A 24,158-nucleotide genomic window follows, 5' to 3' on the forward strand; every position below is an offset into this window, starting at 1 on the left:
TTTAGTTAACTCAGTCTAAGACTTCTAGAACAGAAATCACACATATTACACAAAAAAACATATTTTAAATCAAATCTGTTTTGAAAATAATTTCTTACAGCTTCATGGAGAGGGCACTTGTGTTACAGTCACAACTTTGCTGTGAGACCTTGGAAAGCTGCTTCACACCTCCCTACCATTGTTTCTCTTGGCACCTTCCATTCACTCTCTGTTAGGCCTGTGAACCCTCCAGGGCTTGAATGCTTTCACAATGTGCATCATTGTCACAGCATCTCTCATAAAAAAGGCCCCTGTCTTACTTGAGTCTGCAAACACTACTGCAGCACAAACTTAAAAAATATTCACATGCTGTTGTACATGTAAGTTCAATCTGCCAAAGAGCTAAATAGCAAATTGTGATTAAAAAACCAAAAATCTTACGCGGTATGTGCTTGAAAAACTGTTACACTCAGAATGGCAATTTGAGTTAAATTGCTTCCTCTCTCAATCACTTTTTTCCACCTGTTAATTTAATAGGTTGCAAATCCAAAGGACAGTTCCTACTTCTCATCACATCATGTTTGATGACCATTCAAAACTGACCAAAGTTTTAGAATTCTGCTTTCATTCAAATAATTTTCCTCTCCCTCTCACCACTGTAAATCTCAATCTTGTATTTTATTAGGAAGAGATATCTGGCACATGAATGGCCTTTGTATAGGCTGAGAGAGAAAATAAATTCTTCCAGGTGATTATTTCAAGAAGAGTTAAGCAATTTTGGCTAACCTGCAATATTGACTAAAGTGACTTCCAAATAAATGAAATTATTTTTTGTTCAGTCGGCTTGTTTTGTTTTCTATCTGGACTGAAAAGCCCAGCACTTTCCCTGACCCAAAGATTTTATCATGTTATTTTATATCAGCTAGAAGAACAAAGGAGCTGAGAAGGTAACAATAAAAGCATAATGTGCATGACCTCAGAGTCCCTGCATAAACACTGTTACTAGAAATAAATATGTTAGTTCCAGTTGCTCCTCATATTAATGAACAAGTTCATTTCTTGAAACATAATGGAATTCATGAGAAGTTCTCTTATTATTCCACATTATGTAAAAGAAAATAATACAAATGTGAAAAAAGCTCTGCTGACTCAGCACAGAAATGCAGTTAGTGTTAATCACATAAAAATGGACTACATAATAGAGACACTGCAAAAAGAAATACAAAATGTAGATTACATATATTAATATGGTCAAAGAAAGCAACATAGACTTACTGTATCATACAAATTTAAACTGCTGAAAAGTAAAGATGTATTTATAATCCGTATTTTAGGAAGCACCTTCCCATTTATCTTAAAAATCTGAATACATATTTACTACTTAGACCAAACTGTCAATTAATTTTGAATAGGCATGCACTTGGCACACATTCACATCATAATTCAGAGGTGCAGTCTGGAGAATTTTTACTAAAGCAAGCTATGTCAGTGGGACACTACATGTTATTAAGAGTATTCATTCAGTTAGTGGTTTTCTACTACACAGCTCCCAAGTTCATTATAAAACTAAAATTGAGGATCTTCTGAGGTATGTTTTAAAATGAAATAATAATAATAATAACAACTGCTTGAGCCACTAGCATAACTGATACATTTTTCTGTAGATACAAAAGACGAAAGAAATATTTCTTTTTTATTTTTCTCTAACATAGTGGATAGGAACCCAGGCATCTTTCCTGTGCTAAACTTCCACATTCTCATTACCATGAGTAACAGCCAAAGCAAAGTAACATCCAGCAGCACTAGCAATAAGCCTCAGAATCACAAAACCATTTGCTTCTGACTTAATTAGTTTCTTCTGTAAGAATTAAATTGTATTTTTCTCACAGAAGAATGTCTTTTCAAATTTTATTGCGGTCTGATATTAGTATTCAAATCCAACAGCCCCTCCTGGGCACAGCAGAACAACTCCTTTTATTTTAGCACAGGAAAACACAATGCAGCCTCCAAGTGTGCATTTTCAGTGGGAGAGGGAAGCTCCAAAATAAGCCAGAGAACAATATTGTAAATTTATATCCCATAATAATTTCAATATTTCAGGTGAACATAAAGGAAACTTGCTAGGGTACAGACTCTACCCAAAGGATTTGCTATTTTGCACTGCAGCTTTACCTACCTGAGCAGCCACAGCTCACCTGTGAGTCAGGCGATGTGTTCAGGTGAATTCCTGGACCACCCAGGTCAGCAAAGCCTGTGGCAGGGGCTCTCAGCCTGCACACCCCGAGGCCACAGCACTCAGTGACCCAGAGGCTGCAAAGACCAAGTCTGAAGCAGTTGCATTTCTACTCCACGAACTGAAACATGCTTCTACTGTCTGCTTCTTGGCATCTGACATTTTTAGTGTATTCTTCACACAACAAGTCTTACTACACAACAGCTCATAAATTATTTGACTGGGATTTGCCCCATACTGATCACAATAATGAAACCTTGGCATCTGCTATTCTTGTCAACCCTTCTGTAGCTTCTTCCATGTGTAAAACTGGTTTGTTGTAACTTTCTGCAAGTTATTTTCTGGCTACTACAACAGACAGGAAATATGAGACATTAGAACATAGAAATTGTACCTAGTATATTAAACCACCACTTTTTCCTCTCATGAGCTCTCATCAAATATCTCTGCTATTTTTTTTTAATATGTGGTCCTTCATTATGAAATATATGCAGAATAGGACTCAAGATTAAAAAGGATTACTAATTATCAATTTCTTCAGAAATCAAGTCCCCAAAAATGCCTCTCCCAAGAAACCAGGACATGCAAATCCTGCTGCACCCACATTGCTGCCTATTAGTGACTGTCCCAATGTAATTACTACACTTTCTCAACACAACTACTCCTTATTTGAAAGGGGAACTGGATACAACATATCAGGGCAAAGTCCAGTAATAGTTCATCGAAGAATGCATTAGCAAATAATAGCTTTGTACCATTTTGGGCATGAGCAGAAAACAAACTAACCAAAGAAAACAGAAGATCTCTAAGAAAAGGGAACAAGCCTGACTCACAGAATAAGGTTGTTAAAACAAAGTGCTACCATCAACACATAACTCAAGATAGTTTGGACCCAATTTTCAGGATGTATGGTATTGACCCAGGGAAAAACTGTCATTTAATGGTTGGCTGCCCACAGCATGCACAAGTGAATTATACCAATGCTTCAGTGCATTTGCTAAGTGCTTGCACTGAAAAATCTGTTGGAACACTTTTATTTGAGAACGTGAATTACAGGATTAATACAGAGCCAACGAAACAACAGCAAATCTAAAAATCAGGCTCCTGTGGCATTAGACAGACTAACAGTTCTCCAAGGCATGGGCCAGTTCTGGCAGTCCATAAACACCCAACCCTTCAGCTGTCGTTGCCAGCTTCGGCTGTGAGGAGTAAGAGCAGCAGCTCCAATGAGTTCCACTACAACTGTAAAGATGCTGATTCTAGACAGACTCAGAGAATATAAACTTACCCAGTTCCATCTCCAGAAACAAAACACAGCATGAACTCAGAGAAGTTACTCTCAAAATATGTCGAAGATGAAAAACTGACACCTTGGTCACCACAAAACAGACCGGTGTCTACCCAGACTCAGAAATGTTTGATGACAATGGGTGACAGTAGGGACTCTCAGTACTCCCATCATCAAACTGCCCCACTTGTCATGTGTTCAGCTAAACTGACTCACCAAATACAAGCTGTACTTTGCCATTAAGACTGCTGCATTGATAAACCTGGAAATAATTTAGGGACTGCCTCTGTGAAACACAAGGTATAACAGAAACTGTTCAATGAATGTGGGCTAAATGCTAATGACAATTAAATCAACAACTTTGTGCCTTCTGGGAGCAACCAGAAGGCCATTTACTTTGCCATTATCTGTCACACTTCTTTTAATTTTTTCCCTTTAGAATGTCTGACAAAATGTTGTAATACAGAAAATTCATCAAAGAGCCAGGTCCCACATTCTACTGATTTCAGGAAGTGTATAACTAAGACAATTCCTACTTCTCCAAGAGGTTTGGTATTTTACATAATGTTTTGTCATACTATGTTTGGTCTGACATTTTCCCTACAGCAGCTTATATTTGATACTTATAAACATTGCAAAAGAGCTGCTGCTTCCAAAAGATTAAATGGTTACAATCAGCTTTGCTTTTCTAGCAGGAGGTGGGGAAATGCAGCCATTTCAAAAGAAGCAGTTCTGGGAATGTTGGAAACATTGGGTTGGAAGGCACCTCAGGAGGTCTCTAGATCAATATCAAAACAGGGTCAAAACTCAACTCCCATCACGTTGCTCAAAAAGGGACTTTTTGTAAATAAGCAAACAGTTTAACCTACTTGACTACCATAAATAGCAACATATATTTGATGTAATTGCTGATTATTTCAAAGCATAACTGCAAGACAAATTTCAGGTTGTTTAATTTTTAACTGTGTGTTCCCAGATCAAGACATTTTTGAGTTTCTTGTAGGTTTATCTTTAGTTCTGAATTCCCAGAGGTTTTAGTATTTACCTTCTAAAGGGTTTATATCCACAAATAATTGGTATCTGTTGCTATTCTTTTTATATGTATCTTGCAAAAAATATTTCCTTGAAATATTTGTATGTATTTACAGGAGCACACAAAGTAGAATCAAAAATTGTAAATAATAACAAAATAAATAATAAAGCTTTAGAAAAATGAGGAGGTGTTTGATGCTATAGTTGAAACATGTGCATGCAACTATGCCAGATATATTTAGAGTGCACTACATTAGAGTCTCTGAGAAATGTTTCGTTTTGAATAGTGGTCACTGAGTATTTAGAGCCAGCCAGGAGGAGCCATTAAGCACAGTAACTCCAAAGGAATTTAGACCAGAGGACTCAGACCCTTCATACCCTCTGAAATGTGCAATTTTCTGAGCATTAACTAGGATATATGACAGTCTCCAAGTTTTCTATTTAACTAGACAATTCAAAGGAGGTATTGTGATGTTGAAGTATTTAACATGCAATCTCTTTTCATAACTGCTCAGCTGTGAAAATCTGAAGTTTAGAACATACTTCATGTACTTTGAAGAACTGGACACTTGGCAAACCAAAAGGCAGCACAGCAACTGTGAAGAACCTTGGACTCACCTAAACCAAACTTTTGTTTATCATACTTCCAGCTTGTCAAATAAGACTGTGATGAAAGGCAAAAAGACATTTTTGGAATGTTATTCTATCATTTGTTTTAAAAATTCATGTGTTTACAAGCTATTAATGTATTTAAAGATCCACTGTGTTAAGCTCTCAGCAACACTTAGAGGATGCAATTAAGATTGCACTCAATTTTAATTTAAGTATGGCAGATTTATAACTTTTTTAATTGTTATTACGCTGCCTGTTTACTCATGAATTTGCTGAGGGTGCTACAGAAAATACTGAGGCAAGTATTATAGTAATTATTCTAATTACACTAGTTTTTATTTTATGGATAGAATAAATATTACCGTGAATTTCTTGTTGTAGTTATTTAAAGTTGTCTTTCTCTGGCATGAATACTGAGATACTTTTGTTGCAATAAATGCTGGCATTTCCAATTCAGGTGTATTCAAAGAAGGATATTGGCATTGCTCCTAACAAGGGTAAAAAAAAGAAGAGTTAGTGACACACATGGCAAATAGCTTAAAAATACAAAAAAGTACATTTCACAAGCCCAAAATACAAACCTTTGAAGAGCAGGCAAGAAAATAATAATGTTGCTGTCATCATCCAATGAAAAACAGTTGATTTCACATTGGTTGGACTGACAGTAGAGTTTATCTAGTGATTACTGGGATTTTGGATTTTCTGTAGTAAGTTCTCGCAAGGAGTTTTCAATGGCACTGCCATTTAAAAAAAAAAGTCTTTCTAGATAATGTGTGTCTCTACTACTCTCACTATTACAGTAAATCTGAAAAACTACAAAGCTTTAAGAGCAGAAAAGCTCTAAAACACTAGATTATTGAATACAAGATTAGGGATATTAGACCAAATAGAAATGTTCAACTGACTTTTTCAGTATGTAGCTAAATTCATTAGTGGAGGAAAAAATTTTGTATTAATTGGAAATAGAGTTTTCTCCCCTCTTGCAGGTAAAATGATAGAATTCTTTTTCTTTTGGATTTAATTCATTAAGCTAAATGTTCAATTTTGGAAGCACTCTAGAGTGAAGGAAACATTTATAAATAGTTACAGAAGAGTAATCACCACCCTTTTTTCACCCAATAGCCAGCTGGTGATGTGGCTCTCCCTGAGCCAATTTCCATCAGTGCTGATCCAATCCAGACATCATTTTTACACATTTAGCAAAGCAAGGAAAAGGAGCAAATGCCAAGACCTGAACAGGCATTTCCTAATCTCCAGGCTGCCTCCATGCTCATTCACTCCTCACCTAATTTTGCTCCATGCAAAATAGACCAAAGTCATACAGGTCTGTGGGCAACCCACCCCTGAAAGATGGGAATTCTCTTGAAAGGCAGGATTCAGAGTCATATCCCCATGGGCAAAAGACATTCCTGAGCGCAAATTCTCATCATGTGAAAGTCCTGACTAGGAAGCCCCTAGAAAAGGCAATCTCACACTGGTTTTCTGCTGCTTTATGTATCCAGTCCTTCAGTTCCTTCACTTTGTTTCATGTGCCAAATCTGAAATACTTCAGAAAGATGAAGCTCCTTCAGAATTTCTGTGTATTTTTTGTTCTTGGTCTTTTTGCTTGAAAACTTTTAGCAGGTGTGTCAAAAACCTATTGCACTGAACTATCCAAAAGCCACGGGGAAAGGGTTCAACAATAACAATAAAAAAAATCATGAAGATACAGAAAATAAATTTTCACACCAATAATGGAATGATGAGCCCTTTTTCCCCTTTATCCAACCACACAGACAAAAGGCTAGCAGACCTGTGTATATCTTCATAACGATACCCCCAATTATAATTTTATGCCGAATTGCCTTTGTATTTGATATGAAGTAGTTAAATAACAGTATTCACACACACACACACACAAAAGGTATTTGCTTGCACAACTGAAGGAGCAGTGAATTATATGGTGGTTTTCCTAGCATACCCTGAAAGGAGGAAAGCTATTTTATGTGTAAGACCAGCCTTGGGAATAACCAAAATGGGTTTCAGTTAGGACAACAGCACAACTCATCCACTTCTGCACACATTAATGAATTATATTTTAAAATTGATTTTAAATCATATAAACTATGATTGATTAGTGCTAATATACTGCTTGAAATGATAGTGCCAGCTGCAAGGACTGTGAACAAACAGAATGTTACTGAATAGAATATATAATAAGCTGTTACCTTCACTAGGACACAGACACACAAAGAGCAAGAGCCCTACGTGCAGCATTAGCTGGTACTGTGGAGTAGGGCAAAGCTAATGCAGAAAATCTATCCATTTAGGAGTGTGATAGACGGGATATAAACATCCTAATCCTGCCTTAGCAAAGATAGTTGAGCATTTTCCTTAATCAGTAAAATTTATGCATTTAGTTAGCTTGGCTTGATTATATATAACAGAAGAAACTTTGGATAGATACTAACAGCAAAAACATCTCGTAAAAAATAATTGCTACAGTCTGATTTGCAGGGTATATCACGATGCCTGCATGCGAACTATAGAAATGATCTATCAGCAGCAGAACATGAGCTGAATTGATACTTCTATCTGGTGGGAAAACCAGATGGGAAAAAAACTGTTTGTACAGATTACAGGACAAACCTAAACTTCCATCAATAGTAATTACAGTATAAGAACAAGGAATCTTTGAAACTCATTACAGCAAAAATAATTTCTAGTACTGGAAGAAACAACTACAAATAAGAGAAAAATGGAAAAATACAAACATTAAAAATGCATCTTTTTTTGGATAACTTTACATTAAAAAGAAATCGCAGTACACTGTACAGGAACAATCACTGAAAAATATCCAAATGTGTAGGCTACTTAATCACTAGAGCTAGTCAGAGTTTCCACCCCACATCCAGGCTGCAGTGAATGTCACTTGCTACTCTTTCACAGTGACATTTTCCACATGGAATAAGCAGGAGAAACAGCCTTTACCACTAGCATCAATTTGTAAAGCAGACAGGCTTGGTTGCAGAATTAATCTTGGGGGGAACTACCTTGCTCTTTGTCAAATTATTTTTTAACACACCACGAAGTATAATGGCATAGGGAAATAACAGGGAGAAAATAAAGCAGCAGTGAATGAAGTGCAGAGAGACAGCCAGCCAGCAGCTCTGTAAAGCCCAGGCAGCACTGACCAAATAATAAAGTCCTCTGATATCCAGCATTTTATGAAGAGAAGGCAGAGAGTTGATAAGTTTCATTTTTATTTCCTGAGAAACTCTGACTGTCAGTATGAAGGATTTCTTCCATTACTTACAGCTTCTCTCTTCCACAGTGAAACAGTGAGATGCTTCCCTGACACATAAGACAAAGGATCAAAAGATGGCACTTTCTTTCCCTAATGTGGAGAAAAATCCTTTGTTCAAATAAATAAATCTCTTTCCTTTTTTAGGAAAAACAAACAAAAAAACCCCAAAAAACTAAAAACAAACAAATAAAAACAAAACAAAAAACCGAACAAAACAAAAAAACTTAGCTAACAACTTCTAGGTTCTGACTGAGGAAAAGGCAGAACAGATGCAGGCACAGCACAGTTCTTAAGGCTTGAGTATGCAGCAACCCTTACAGATCTCTTCCTCTCTTTTCATCCCTCTGAAAGCCTCCCCTCTGCCTCTTTCTCTTCCATAACCCAGGAAACATCAGTGCTTTCCAGCACGTGGGGATGCCCTTGTGTATTAACTCCTGTCCCAGTCCTGCTATTGTCAAGAATACTCATCTACTTGCAGTAGGAAAGGTGTCTCTGCACAAGGGCTGACCTTTGCCACAGAAATATTTTGCTTCCCTTTTAAAGCAGATATTTGGCTACCATATTTCCAAAGCTTATTAAACTAAATGATGGCTACTAACCCTAAAAGCCAACTGTGACCGAATGAATCAATAGTAATTCTGTCCATCTTAAATCTGGTCAACCAACCTTTTATTCTCTATAAATCACTAACATCAGAGCATCTTTTGGATCATTCACTACTGCAGAAAGATGTACCTTAATGACAATTGTAATTAGAATGTTAGCTAATGGTCTGTAACTCTGACTCTATTCCCCTTGTTTTGCATGGAGAAGGGCATTTCTTTTTACTAATGCAGTAAAACAAATGTCCTGAATGAAGAATAACCTTCCAAACAGGCTACTGTAGGATGTGAAAGATGAAACCTTACTGCTATTGACATTAATGGGAATTTGACCACAAAACTACACGGGAACAAGATTTCACCCAAAACATTCCCCCACTGCAATCCATTCCTTTTACTTCAAAACCTTCATGATCTAGCTTGAGTTCAAGGTTTGTTAATTCACTTTCATTTCACATTTTACAAGTCTGACATAACGAACCAAATTTGTCTTCAGTGAAATTCCAATTAAATTACATTATGTATGAGTTCAGTCTAGTACTTAAAAAGAAAATTAACCTTTACTTCAATCTTTCCTCATTTCTCAAGGCAAAAAAAAAGAATTAGCATGGTGACACCGCAACAATAAAATTATTTTTAAATTTGCTACGCTCCTAGAATTTTTGTTTTCTCCCTGTTTGCTTTACAAAATGTTTATTACTTTAGAACAACTATAAAATTAAGATTGGTCTTAACTATAAGCTTTAAAAATAACAGTATAGCTGTCACTGGCTTCCTAATTGTACTCTACATTTATTAGCATAAAATCTTTATGTTTCAATAAAAACAGACACATTTACTTGCAGAGCCAGTCTCAAAGTATAATAATGACCTCCTGATAGTGCTGATACCTTTTTCAGAAGTTTACGCTCCACCAATATTCCAAAGGATGTTTTATATGAAACTAAGGCAGTTGCCTTCTCATCAACTTAAAAAAAAAACAAAATTGGAGGAATTCTGGAGAAAGACAGAGGCATTTCTTTGAAAAGAAAAAAAAATTATCAAAGCATATTTTCTGAGCTATCTGAATCTATATGTCTCCTCATGCTGCTGAAATTAAGAATGTACATAAAAGGCAATTTGGTTTACTTTTAATGCTGATGTGAAACTCTCAGGAAGGTTCACAGGATTTTGCTCATGGTTTTGATGCATTACTTGTTTAGAGAACTTCTTTGCATGCCATGTATTTATATTTTTATGGCCTGTAAGATAAAATAAAGCAGTAGTTACAAGGCTTTCTTTTGGGTTTGTTTTTTTCTTGTATTAATTTCTTTGGTCTATTCTCCCTCCAGCCGATTCACTGAAAAATGTTATAAATTTATTGCAAAAATATATCCTTGGAAGGTTTTCAAATATAAACACACATTCTGTCATGGAATCATGCTGAGTCTGAGGGCGACAGCTCCATCTGGTGTATTCACTCTCCCCTCCCCCCAGCCCAAACTGTTATTAAACAGTTATTCTTATATATAAAAACCTGGAAAATATTTTCTGGCAATGAAAATGCAATATGACTGGAAAAAAATAATCAGGAGCTACAGTTTTTCTTGGGAAAGGACAGTATTTATGAATCATCCTTCATAATCTAAATACCAAAAAGAAGAAGCAGCCAACAGCACAACGTTGCTGTTAAATATTCAGGCATTCTGTGCCTCAGAGGAGGGCACATGCTGCACATCCTGCTGTGGTTACAGTGTGGTCACAGTTCACACAGAGCCTAATCCAGATCCTCAGGAATCAGCAGGAATCCCTCACTTTACTTCAGAGAGCTTTAGATCAGACTTGTAGTTCTCCTGACACATGAATCAATTTCTTCGCTGGTGCACATTAAACCCATCCCTGCGAGGCTCAGGCAGGCGCAGAACGAGAGAACGGCTTCATCCAGCTGCAGTGCTGGGCCTATTTCACGGCTCAGTGGCACAAGCTGGGCACAGCATGCCTGGCATTCCCACCAAACCCCCATCATTCACGGGCTGTGCCGAGCTATCCAGTACCACTGCTGCTCACTACGCTCCAGTCTGAGAAACTGGCAGATAATTTGTCAGATATAGATCAGAGGAAAACGTTGTCATCCATTGCTTCAAGGTCAAACACCATGCATCAAATAATTAGCTTGCCATTTGCAATATCTTGTGACTTACAGCTTCCATTGAGAGATAATAAAATACAATCAAACTATTTTTTCTCTTAGCACAATTTTACTTGATGGTGCCAAGTCTGTAAACACATATCCACATACTGCATCAGTCTTCTTTCCACAGGTCCTTCAAGGGCCCAGCTGTTAGCTGAGCACCCTGCAACAGCAAAGTTGTAATATTTTAATGTTGTTTTGAGGAGGCCAAGTATTCCATCAACAGCCCATTGAAATGCACTGCTCTCACTGGGATATTTACCATGATACTGAGGTATTTGAGCAAATACCACAGGTACCAGAACAGCAACAAGTGCCTCATTGATGGATATTGCAGAGGAGCTGGGGGTGTTCAGCCTCTTAAGGCTCCAGGAAGACCTGACAGCAGCCTTTCAGTAATTAAAGGGGCTACAAAAGAGCTGCAGAGAGACTTGTTGCAAGGGCACAGTGATAGGACAGAGTGTAATGGCTTTATACCAGCAGAGGAAAAATTTGAATTAGATATTAGGAAGAAATTCTTTTCTGTGCGGGCACTGGAACAGGCTGTCCGGAGAAACTGTGGCTGCCCCATCCCTGGAAGCGTTCAAGGCCAAGCTAATTGGGACTTTGAGCAACCTGATCTAGCGGAAAGTGTTCCTGCCCATGGCAGGGCAGTGGAAGCTGGATGATCTCCAAGATCCCTTCCAGCCCAAACCGTTCTGCGATTCTGTATTACCAGTTTGTAACCTGTAATGACACAGTAATTCAGCATTACCAGGCACTGATAAAGAATGCTTGGGGAGTGTTTTTAATCTATTAAAATTGTGTGAATTTTTTTCACAGAAAAAAAAATTAAATTCAAATATAATAACATTTATATATATATATAATAATTATATACATTTTAGGTTAAAAAATAAATAAAATCACAGCCATTTGTTTTGGCTATCACTCTATTCACACTGCAGGATCTGTCTTACCATGAGATGGTATTTCACTTCTGAATCCACTGGTCTTCCCACTTCCATGCAGGCTGTAAACCAGGAGATGTCCAGAAGTTCAAACCTAGAGATGTCACCCACAGCCTGTCCTTTCAGCCAGTCCAGCACCTCCAGGTAGGAATTGTTCTCAGCCACAATATGAGTGACAGAGTCACTGTCAAGAAGCACACAAAAAGTTTTCTTTTTTCACTGAATCCAACTGTACACAGATACAAAGCAGTTATTTCTGTATTTACTTACCATCCACTTCCTGAAAATTGTAGTGTATATTGTACGTTAGGATGTGGGAAGCACTTAAGTTTTCGTATCACCATATATTTATTCTGGTCACAGACTCTGCCTTGAGGAAAGACCATAGTCTGACAGCTCCTGTAAGTGCAGCATTTTCTTTCTTGAAGGATCATTTACCTTCCATAGACACTGACCTAATACACATTCTTCGCAATTCTGAAAATATTTAGCTTACACATGCAGTACCATAAAAGGTTGCTTGACAACACCTGACAGCCTCTTCCCAATATTCCTCATCAATGAGTGAAAGCTTTGCAACATTAAAAAGCCAGTTAACAACAAGTATTTAAAACTTTACAGCTACTAATATCTTTCTGGATACTTAAGTTATCTGTACTTATACAAAGCCATTCATTACATATGGCATTGCCAAATGTTCATGAATTAAATCTTGTGAACTATGTGCTTCATCTAAACACCATTTCCTTGCTGCTAAGCCAATATAACAAAACTAATGGTTTAGTGAATACAAAATTTACACCCTGAATTGTTAATCAATACATTATATGGTGTACATTGCCTAAAAATACAATAGCACAAATGTTATTTCAGTAAATTTTGGTTATTGTACTTGAACAACATTGGAAAAGATCAAATGATCATTTTAAAGATTAAAAGGACACATTCTGTACCCATCACAGAAAAATAATGGACAGGGACAAAGTTACTTTTCAAGAAAAGATTACGTGCATACTTAGGATGATCTGTAAGTTTCTATCTGGCCTGCTGATGTTTGTCCACAAGTTTAGGAAAATACTGACTTGGTAGGAAATTTTGAATAACTCTGAGTGTTCCTGCTCCCTATGCATCCAACGAGAGTGCTGTCACTCAAACAAAAACATGAGAGAAAAGGAAAAAATTCTTCATTTCCATCAAGTTGTAGGACTTAAGAATTTAGAAAATATATTCCAACATTAATTTCTATCAGGCAACAGATTCCTAAACTCCCTGTGGGAAAGGCACAGACAGACAGCATCACTACTTGACACTATTTTTACAGAAGGAAAGCTAGAGCTGGAACATAAATTGTTGTGATGGCAGTCACATCCATTTGAAAGTCTCTGTGACTTTCTGCCAGCCCACGATGGTGACAGCCTTCTGCACATACAGGAAATTTCCAATAGACCTGACAGATTGCTCTGCAACCCCCTGTAACAGCTGGAGAAGTTGAGCCATCAGCCTGTCAAAGCAGAGAGGACACCAGTGGTGGAGATTGCTGGTTAGCATGGACTTCAAAACACGATGTGTACTGTTAAAGGCAGGCTGCACAACCTTCCAAAGCAAATCACCTTTCAGAAAACCAAGAAAGTCCCTTGGCCTGTCCTGTCTCTGAGGTCCTTATTCAAGTGAGTAATCTCCAATTTCATTGTCATGAAATCACAATGACAAATCCTGGAATCACTTCATAGAAAACTGCTATCAAATAACTCTCCAATGCAACAAACATACTGTATTTTGGAACTATAAAGGACTGTGCTCCAGAAATGCGTGTTATGTTATAGTACAACTTCTTTCTCTCCATATAGTGGAACTTGTAGAGCAGAGTCCATAGAAAAACAATAAATCCCAATTTTTTTCTTCTAAAAAATTACAAACACAGATTAAGTGAATCTCCAGGAAATACTGTTGGGTTTTTTATTACTTAACCCTGCTAGGTCCTATTTAATTAAACTGTCACATCTTTATACTTGAGTTAAAAAAAACAAAACAGTTAGAGACATAGAACTTCTGCTTCCTGTGGTTTATTTCACTTCATATAAAATATTCATATGTTATGTATTTGTACCAAGCTGCAGAGCTGGGAACTTTGCCATAACTATGCTCACAGCAGCAGTTTAGCTGCTGTGCTCCAGTTTCCTTTCATACCTGTACAGCTGTGCTGTTTTCTTGGCACAGAACATAACAGATTTAGTATTTCCTCTGGCATTTTCAAAAGTAAAAATCAACAGCTAAATAGTTTTGTTTTATCCAGTAGCAGCCAAGCTGAAATTAAACATAACACCTGCCTCACACAACTTACAGAATGTCTGAAATACTGGCAATAAATACCTGTGTGTCACAGCAGCCCAGACAAAGCATTTACACATCCTCTACAGATTATTAATGTAGGATCCAGAACAGCATGCTGCATTTCTTTTTTTCCCCAAGAATTCAATTAGTTTTGTATCAGATGCTAATTGCCTACTTCTGTTCAATACCTGCTTGAATCTTGCTTTACAAATTATTTCACCCTCCCTTCTTCCTCAGACTTTCAAAGTTGATGAGATTGAAAAAAAGTCTGTAGAAATGAGCTTTTATAGGCAGGACGCAGTTGTATACTCTCTTTGTACAGACCCAGAGAAATGATCAATACTTGGCTTTCCTCCAGCTTTTCAGAGAACCTATATAATGAGGCAGCTTTTGGAAAACTGCATAATGATATAACCAGCGTTCATGTAAAGCACTTTTGGGAGGAAGGCTTCCCTCAGAATGGGGGTTTACTGAGACCAGACAAAACTGAATTTAGAGTATGTTTTCACTCTCAAATGCCACATCTGTGGTATTTTACTCCTAAGATTTTTCTCCAAAAAAAATTATATCACGTATAAGTCATAACTTTGAGACTTACATCAGGATAAAAAAGTTAAATACTGTAATACCAGAGATGATGTAGACAAATACCCCCCTCAACCCATCACAGTTTCCATTCTGTATATTTAACTTCATTTTGATTTTCAAAATTGGCCATAAAATTTAGATTAATCTTAACCTGACTTCAAAGGAGAAATAAGCAATGACTGATTCAGATGAGCTAAAGACATGATTTATATGCAGACATACAAAAATTGACAGATTAAAGATAAATTAGAAATGCATATTTTAAAAGTGAAAAATCAGAAATTTTGCTAAGTTTTGTGCTTTCCCTGCTCTCTGTCTAGAAGACAATAGAAATAAACCACACACTAGGAACACCCGCTGAACTCCTGGAACACATGTATAATGGAAAGAGCCAACTATACCCACCAAAAACATGGGCAAAAGCTTCAATCACAGTCACTTCTATGGCTATATTTATTTAATTAGAATGCTTCAAACAGCATTACCAAATGTTATTTCAAAACGCATAAACATTTTCCTACCTTAGCTCACTTTCTACTCTGAAACCTTTTCTTCTTCCCAGTTCCATCAAAAACATCCTTCTGGTCATCCCCATCTTCCTCTGCATAATAAAAATGACCAAGTTACTGAACTTTATTTCATAACTACCAGAAAGTTTTGGGGAATGCAACCCTTTCTGTCTCTTCCTCTGGGGGGTTACAGCTGGAGTCTTGAACCTATCCATGTTGCAAGGTAGAAGTGCCTTCACTTGGGTAAAATAGAGGTAACATGCTTTCTGCCAGGCAACAGCTGTATTTAAGGTCACCACCCATTGAAGTAATGTTCCTGTTTCCCCTCTGAAATCAAAAGCAGGTGCTACACAAGCAGAAATATCACTCGCTCTCTACCAGCTGGGACTGCTTCAACAGAAATACTCCAGACAGGTGCAAAAATGCCTTCATTCCTTAAAACAGCCACTGCCTACAAAGACTATCCAAATAATATTGATCAGCCAAATCACCTCAAAATTTCAACCAGGTCTTCAGCTGATTGAATGGCTCAGTTCCACCTTTTCGGTTTCAAGCACACCGTTTTGGTTTTAAGACCTCCAGACAGCTACAGAGGAAATTATAGAGGCCACTTACATTCCTCATCTAGAGGAGGGGTACTGCTCATTGCAGAACTACACCAAAGTTTCTGCCAGTGTCATGTTGGATCCAGTTCTGGATCTCCCTGAATTACCATTAGAGCAAGGTGAGCACAAAGATCCAGGTTTACAGCATCTGCATCTACTTCAGCACAAATCCACTTCTCTGGTAAATATCCCTATCCCCATGTCAAGCTGGATTTATTTTTTTCTTGACATAGCAGAGAATTTGGAATTTACCAGTCCTTCACAACACATCAGAAATGTTACAATTCTCATTGCTCATGTTCAGGAGGTGAAGCAAGGTGGAAAAATTCCTAAATCAAATCTATCAATTATATTTTCAGTTATTTTATCAGAGATAAAATATACAAGCTGTGTTTCAGGAAAATGAGTCAAAACCTGTTTCCTGCAATTATGGCCCTGAGTTTAAAATTAAACTGTAAAAGTATTGCTGACATTTTCTGAGCCCTATAGCTCTTGCTGCTTCAACTGTATTATTGCAGATATAAAGAAATATTTTTCATCAGAATAGAAACTAACCATTAAAAATTAATGCAGAACTTTCAGCTCTGGGGTCTTCCTGAGGCCATGAAAAAATATATACATCATGCAGTATATAGATTAGACTGGATTCATTTCTTCCCTTGCCTAGGGATGACCCAGAAGCCAAAATATCTATTCCTCTTTTGGATTTATAACATTAAAATTGTCAAAATAAATCATTTCAAGGTTATTTTGAAATTATATGAGATATTTTCATAGGAACTGGAAAATGGACAAGCTGACTTTAAGAGGTTTAAGCAAAAGAATAGCAGCAAGGAAGCAAAAAAAAATAATAGGCATGGATCTAGCATTAAGGCTGAGCAATCTGTTTTGGTTGTTCCATGTCTTTTTTTCAGACTACTAATCAACCATTGGACACTGGTCACTTCCCTGTTTACAGCTTTCCTAGGCTTGGTAGAACACTTTATCTCAATCCCTACAAGGAATAATGTATTGGAGAACAGATTCTTTACATATGTTAAACAAAGTTTTATTTTATGTTATAATTAATTCAGTGCTCTAAAACATGTAAATATAATTTTCCCCAGTGTAACATCATTATGCTCAGTGCCAGTAAAATCCTTCTGGCATGAATAACAAGTTATTATTCCTTTGTGTTACTGTTATAACTCTTAAGCCAGATTTTTGAGGGTATTTAGGTGCCAAAAAGCTGCAGAGACCTAGTGGGATTTTCAACATATCTAAGCAACCTAGGCACTCAGCTCCTTTGGAAATCAATTTCTGGCTTTGAACCTAATGCAAAGAGATTTTCTCTAATAAACACAGTATAACATGAAAAAGTCTCTGCCAATGATGCAATTTTATTAAATATACCTTCTAAAATTAACAGGATTTCCATATCCCAGATGAGTGAATTACTTACTCTCCTATGATATTATATCATAATATTTTTGACAGTACCACAGGAAGTAGAACATGCATTAGATAGAAAGAAAATACAACTGAGAAAAAGAACGTCTTTTACTTATGACAAAGGAAAAGTATACTGTTATCTGAGTCATGATACCACATGTGATTCGTGGCCTAGAACCACAGAAACCTGCAGAAATTTTCTATCTCATTACAGTCTCATGGAGTTCAGAGTGTTGCACATTCCTTGAGGGAAATCTGAACAAACTTTTATGTTCTTGCTATGGATCACTTTTGCAGACTATCAAAGGCAAAGATTAAGAATGCGACACAAATACTGATGGCCATTTAAGTAAACATTTTTCATCACTTGTGATGTGGGTGCCAACAACAGCATCCCAAACTCCTCTGAGGTGCAGAGTACTGATCAACTTCAAAGGGAGGTTCTTTGAGAGGGAAAGTGCTGCAAAGTACAGCTCCTCTGCATTTCACTGCACGTTCCTGATTGTTGTCAGTCTTTCTGTGCCCTGCTGTCATGTGAGCTGCATTGTAAATATTTTATAAAATAGTACTTGTCCATTCATGTAGCTTTCATGAGGTGAATTGTGAAATTTCCTTTTAATACATAGCTACACTCTGCTAACCTTCAGAGAAAGCATCTCTCAAACAACAACAATAAAATTCAGAGAAGTGATTGGATGCTTTCTTATTTCACACAGGCTTAACAGCATCTCATGCAGTATTGTTTCACAATGGTTAATTTTCCTTATCTTTTTCATTTAGTAGCTTTTCTTCAGTAATTCAGTATTTTCCAATGAACCAATTCATGGAAAATTTTTAATGCCTCTCACATTTGTGTTTTGTCTAGATATTTCTGTTACTGTTCTTCTGTTTGAATTCTGGCTATCTTGGCTGCTAAGCATTTCCTTTATCATCTATACCTGTTCTACCAATCCCTCAGTGCCTAAAAATCATACAGCAGGTGTTTTTCCTGGTTTAAAAATTAATTCTCCCACATCCCTTTTTATAGTCTCAAGCTGGGAGATTCAGGCTAGACATTAGGAGCACTTTCTTCACAGAAAGGGTCATTAGGCATAGGAATGAGGGCACGGGTGGAGTCACCATCCCTGGAGGTGTTTAAGGAAGACTGGATGTGGCACTTGGTGTCATGTCTGGTTGACAAGGTGTTGTTCAATCAAAGGTGGGACTCAATGTCAGAGGTATTTTCCAGCCTAATTGATTTTGTGGTAATTTTATTCCTTGAACCACTAGAATATTTTTGGGGGGCAGTTCCGAGGTATAGGTGTTTGAATTATTCCCATCAAAGATGATAAACTCCATAAGAAGCCATATGACCAAGCATTTCAAAAAACTTATTAAATTGTGATATGCTTTTAATGTGCTTGCTTGGCTGTGTGATGCTATTTGGCATATAAAGTATACTTAGGACACAAAATTTTGTAGCTATTTTCATCAAATGTACAATATTTCTGACATATATGGTCAAAAGAGCTGGGGTTTTTTGGTTGGTTTTTTTTGGGGGGGGGGGTTTGCTACTTAATAAAAATTAAAATCTGAATAAAAATAATTTATTTGGCAACATCTTTTAAATCATACCAAGAGCTAACAGCTTGTTTAATTTATTGCATACAGAGGTATTCTAGAAAGGTCAGGTTTTTTTCTGAGCCACTTCTGAAAAAACTAGGGAAGAGCATTAACATAGCTCTGAATAATTAAATAGAGCGATAGGGTTCTCCCTTACAGCTTAGGGAAAAAGTAATTGGTGACAAATCCTAGCAGGATCCTACTCACATCAATATGCCTATATTCCCTGGAAACTATTATTTTCACTCATCCTTCAGTCTCTCTGTTCAATAACAAGGTTTACAATTGTTCTCTTTAGTTACTCTGTGTATGGTAGTTGCTTCTCCTTGTTGTGATTGTTATTGGACTATTTGATTTTTGTGCTGGTACATCAATGGTTTTCTTTATGCTTTAGTCTCACGAGAGCCATGTGAACCTTTAGCAACAAGCAGAGACATATCTGCATAATCCCATCAATGTACATGGCCAGGCAGTTCCTCTGACAGTTATGCATCTCTTCCAAGCATGGTTTACAAAGGTAAATCTGCCTGGATTTTGAGCAGCATTTATTTAGCTGGTCCCATTTATCTCACTGCTAGTATTAAAGACATTTCCATTAACTAAGAAATATCAAGCAACCTTCCAGAGATGAGGAGCTACACAAATGGGGTTGCACAGTCTAAATTTAGGCAGCTGTAAATGTTATTTATTTCAACAATGACTCAATAACATTTCTGTGGACATTTCTGAAACTTCTTATATAACCATATAATACTAGAAACAAACATTGTTAAATTATAAAAAAATTATAGTGCTGTTATAATAGCAATTCTTATCATTCTTTATCTACAAAAAATATCTATGTCCTCTTCTGCTCCTCTAGTAGGACACTGCAAATAAAACATCTAAATTGTTCATCTATCTTCTTTTAATTAGGTGTTACAATAGTTACTAGGTGGTAGAACTGAGGCACCTTGCAGTGACACTGCGGCGTTTCCAGACCTACTTACATTACAGAACATACAAACAGCAGCATGTGTGAGATTTATGCCTTCTACATTTACAGGTAAAGCATGACACGTTCAATAAAGATAGATGTACCTATGCCAAAACAATGAAAACTGCGAAAAGGCTATTCCCATGATTCACAGAAATCTTTCAGCTATACATTCAGTTCTGAGTAGTACAGGCAAGTTCCCACACCATCAATGTGAGGAGCTAATCTGACCAATTAATATAAGAGAAGTATGAGTAAGTACCATAGATAATGTTGTTGCAAAGGGAAGAAAAACATGAATAATATTATTCAAAATTGCCCCTTCTTAAGAGCTTATGCAAGTCAAACCAAGATAAAATTTATCTCAGTTTTTGGCTATTGAGCAAAAGCAACAGGTAACACTTAACAGCACAGTGAGTCCTGACAGAGCTCTTTCTGCACACTCCACTGAAACAAGCTGCAGGGAGAAGTCAGAGCCAGCACCAGAGAAGCCGAAGGAACTGCTGATGAGTGTTAGACACATCTTTGTGTTATCTACAGAGAGAAAACAAAACAGATGTTCATCCAAGTGATGTGTTGTGAATTTTGCAGGTGAAGGAAAAATCAATTAGAAGCCTTTTTATTTACCCTAGAAATTTGAACTGAAGGAAGCTGAAAAGCAGAGTGGAATGGAGCAGAATTCTCGCCTTTTTAATTTATTGAGGTGCAGCGTTCCACTAATGCAGAACTAATTACAGCAGAAGTAACCTAGCTGGATAATTAATTCATAGCAGAAAATTTTAGCATCAGGCAGCAGGATTTTTTTAACACAAAACAGCTCTTGATACAATTTCCACAAAAAGCATACTTTCCATTTCTTACTGACTTCACTTATTAATTTGGCAGCTGCCTGGAGTATCACAAAATACTTACATGGTTTTTATTTTGCAGTATGGATTTGATGGCTCTACCTTTAACTACAGTGAAGGTTAATTTATATCCAACTCCATAAAAAATTATTTCTCCAAGCTATGAGCAATTCTTTTCCAGGCTATCTCAAAGTTTGTTTCATCTTGCAGAAAACTCAATATTACTATGTTGCAAAGTTGCAATAGCCCCTAGAAACTGTGCCCCAGTGTAGCACTGCATGTTTACTTAGTAGTGAGCATGTGTTCACTTAAACAAAAAAAAGCAATATCTGCAGAATGTGTTTGAAAAGTCAGCCCTGAATCATCTTTCTGACTCTTTAAATGATAGGTAGAAGTATCATGCCATTATTTTATAACATGCACACCTGTTTATTAAAAAATTCCACCACAAGCTTTGACACATTTTTATACTTTTCAAAGACACATTGTACAATTGCAACTAACTGAGGTAGCTACATTATGAGCTTTACTCCTCTTTCCTGTGTTTTCTGCTGCAGAGATGATCAGTTTTAAGAAATGGAAATTAATTTTCTTCTAGATAAAAAGTCAGACTCAACATACTGTCACATAACTATTAATCAAGCTGGTAATTCAATATTTAAGTGACAAATCAAAATAACACACCATAATAAAGAATTTCACCAGAACACTTCAATGTCTTTCCTCCCATAAGGTTTCCTATATCCTTCTGTTTTTCTGCTCCTGTGCTAAACTAATTATTATTGTGTCTTATGAAGCATGGCATCAGGAAGGATATAAAGCTGGTAAACATATTTGAAAATGCTGCTCTGTTACAATTTACTCAAAAATTTACTCAAAAAATTCATGCTATTTTTAGTCACTTTGCACTTTGTGATGTTATTAAGGACACAAATCAGTATCTTAGCTTTCTTTTGCTGTTGGCAGATCATTATGAAGTTTACAATGCACTAGAATTCAAAATGTCAGCCATACAAACATGAAAAACAAAACAGGGGCTAAATTTGTCTGTGCAACTGTATTATTTTACTAAGATGTAAAAGCAGGACAAGTTAGAGGAGAGAAAGGCCTAAATCCTGAGACTGTGCTGTGGTTATGGGCAGCAGGTACCAGTAGATCCCAAAATTATCATATAGCCAAGAAATAATATTTTGGCAAGTACATACATGTTTTCAAAAAACAGCTCATTTCCTGATACTCTGGGCTGCACTTCTGCAAGCTTGAGTCAAACACCAGAGAAGTCACACCAGCCTACCACCCAAGCTCTCACTGTCCAAAGCAATTGAGTAAAATAAGATAATTTGGAGATAATGTCCTGTATATATTTAGGCCAAACCATCTAGTTACTTACGTGAGGCACTGAGGAAAATAGGTTTTTTTCTCTCTTATGGCCTTACCCAACAGTCTGTGCTCTACAGACTCATCAAAGAGAGCACCTGAATACCTCAACATAACATGCACAGCTACTGTACAATATCCTTCAAAGAACAAGGAAGACATAACAATGTACACAGACTACAGCTTTGACAGCTGTGAGTGAATGGATATCAAAATCATGTCCAGAAGTCTGTGGAGGAAGATACTCAATACTACTAAACTACTAAAATAATAAGATGTAGTTAAGGTTTTTAAATGTATGGGAAAAAAAATCCAAGATGTCTCTTCTGAGAAATGAAATTTCATGTAAATAAAATGGGACATGATCTAGAAACTGTATACACAAGTCAAATTAAAGAATTTTAAGGGGGGTTGGGGGGATGTGTGTGTGCACATATCATAACTACAGAACCATGCAGTAAACATTGATAAAATTATATTTTCCTAACAGTATGGGTTTGTATCTACAGAAAATCTGATCATTCCATTATCTTGGCATCTAATACAGTACAAAATGTGCCATATTGCACAACCTGCAGAGGGAAAAATCCATGTATATTTTCATACTTCAGTAAATCCTGAAAATTCTTTGTCACAAGTAATTATATGTACAGTATATCTTTCCTTTTATACAGACTCAATGGCCTCCTGGCTCCTTGTTTCACTTGTATACATGTTATGTGAGTTAAAATGTCTTCTTTATCCTTTCCTACACATTGTACAAGTGTTAGAAGCAAGGAGGGAGGGTGGCATGGGGACACACACGTGACAGGGGACAGAGAGGGCACACAATTGTGGGCAATTATGCTCAGCTTAGATGGTTGGAAAAAAAAGGGCTCAGATCAACTTTTCAAGGGCCGTTACTGTTCTGGTTGTAAACAGTGTGGTGAAAGGAACCAAACATAAATATTTCTTGATGAATAATGGCAAAGAGAGGTCAAAGAAACTACCTAAATAAGACTGTAAGAGTGGATGTTTCTGAGGGAATAAACTCACATTTGAGGGAGAAGATATTGGAGGAAGTAATATTCTTCACTTTCAGCAATCATTTAGACATATTGTCATCACTGTTCACTGGTCAAAATCGTGAGACAACAAAACACAAACCCAGCAGCCTTTGTGGCATGATAGGAAGCCATCACACGTGCTCCCTCTGCTTCACAGCAAACCACAACAGGATCACCTCATGTCACCTCCACAGCTGCACTACCCACAAGCAGCTTACAGCACAAATACCAGCGTAAACCAGCAGCAGTGCAACACAAAAGGGTACAGGTGAGGGGCAGAAATTATGGAAAACTCTTTCAAAAGACTAAGCAGGAAAGAAGTAACAATTGACAATACTTCTTCAGACCAGTTCTACTTTATGTATTTGCATTCATAATGCTTTCAAAGCTATGTTACACAGCTTGGCACAAGAATATAGCACATTCATTGAGTAAAATAATTAGGAAAATAATGGAAAAGTAAACTAGTAAAATAAAACCACTAAATACACAGTACATAGCAGTTGGACTTAGAATTTGTTACTACCTTGTCACTCAGTACTGTACATTTGACATCAAAACTGACAACTCAGTCTCTCTCCAAAATGTCTGAGCCAAAAGAAGTCGACTGCTTGACCTGACTCCGTAAACCATCCAAGAAAATTTGAAAAGCCTTGTCCTTGCAAAGCCTGAGCAAACTGAGGTTAGAAGATC

General features: G+C 36.9%; 1 protein-coding gene across 10 annotated transcripts in view; it reads right to left on the reverse strand.

The window, feature by feature from the left end:
* DNTT (DNA nucleotidylexotransferase) overlaps window positions 1-24,158 on the reverse strand; it is a 154,107-nt gene that overhangs the window by 66,163 nt on the left and 63,786 nt on the right. For 2 of the 10 annotated variants that reach the window (XM_086898968.1, XM_086898970.1), the window contains 3 exons: window positions 15,593-15,672; window positions 12,162-12,336; window positions 5,507-5,632 (listed from right to left, as the gene is read on the reverse strand). In XM_086898968.1, coding sequence (XP_086755094.1) covers window positions 5,507-5,632; window positions 12,162-12,336; window positions 15,593-15,666 — 375 coding nt within the window. In that variant the 5' untranslated portion in view covers window positions 15,667-15,672. Of the gene's footprint in view, window positions 1-5,506; window positions 5,633-12,161; window positions 12,337-12,422; window positions 13,654-15,592; window positions 15,908-24,158 lie in introns of those variants that run through there. The other 8 variants (XM_086898964.1, XM_086898965.1, XM_086898969.1 and 5 more) reach the window with 8 other exon arrangements.

Source organism: Cyanistes caeruleus, chromosome 8, assembly GCF_971803275.1.
Source record: "Cyanistes caeruleus chromosome 8, bCyaCae1.hap1.1, whole genome shotgun sequence".
NCBI classification, from domain to species: Eukaryota; Metazoa; Chordata; class Aves; order Passeriformes; family Paridae; genus Cyanistes; species Cyanistes caeruleus.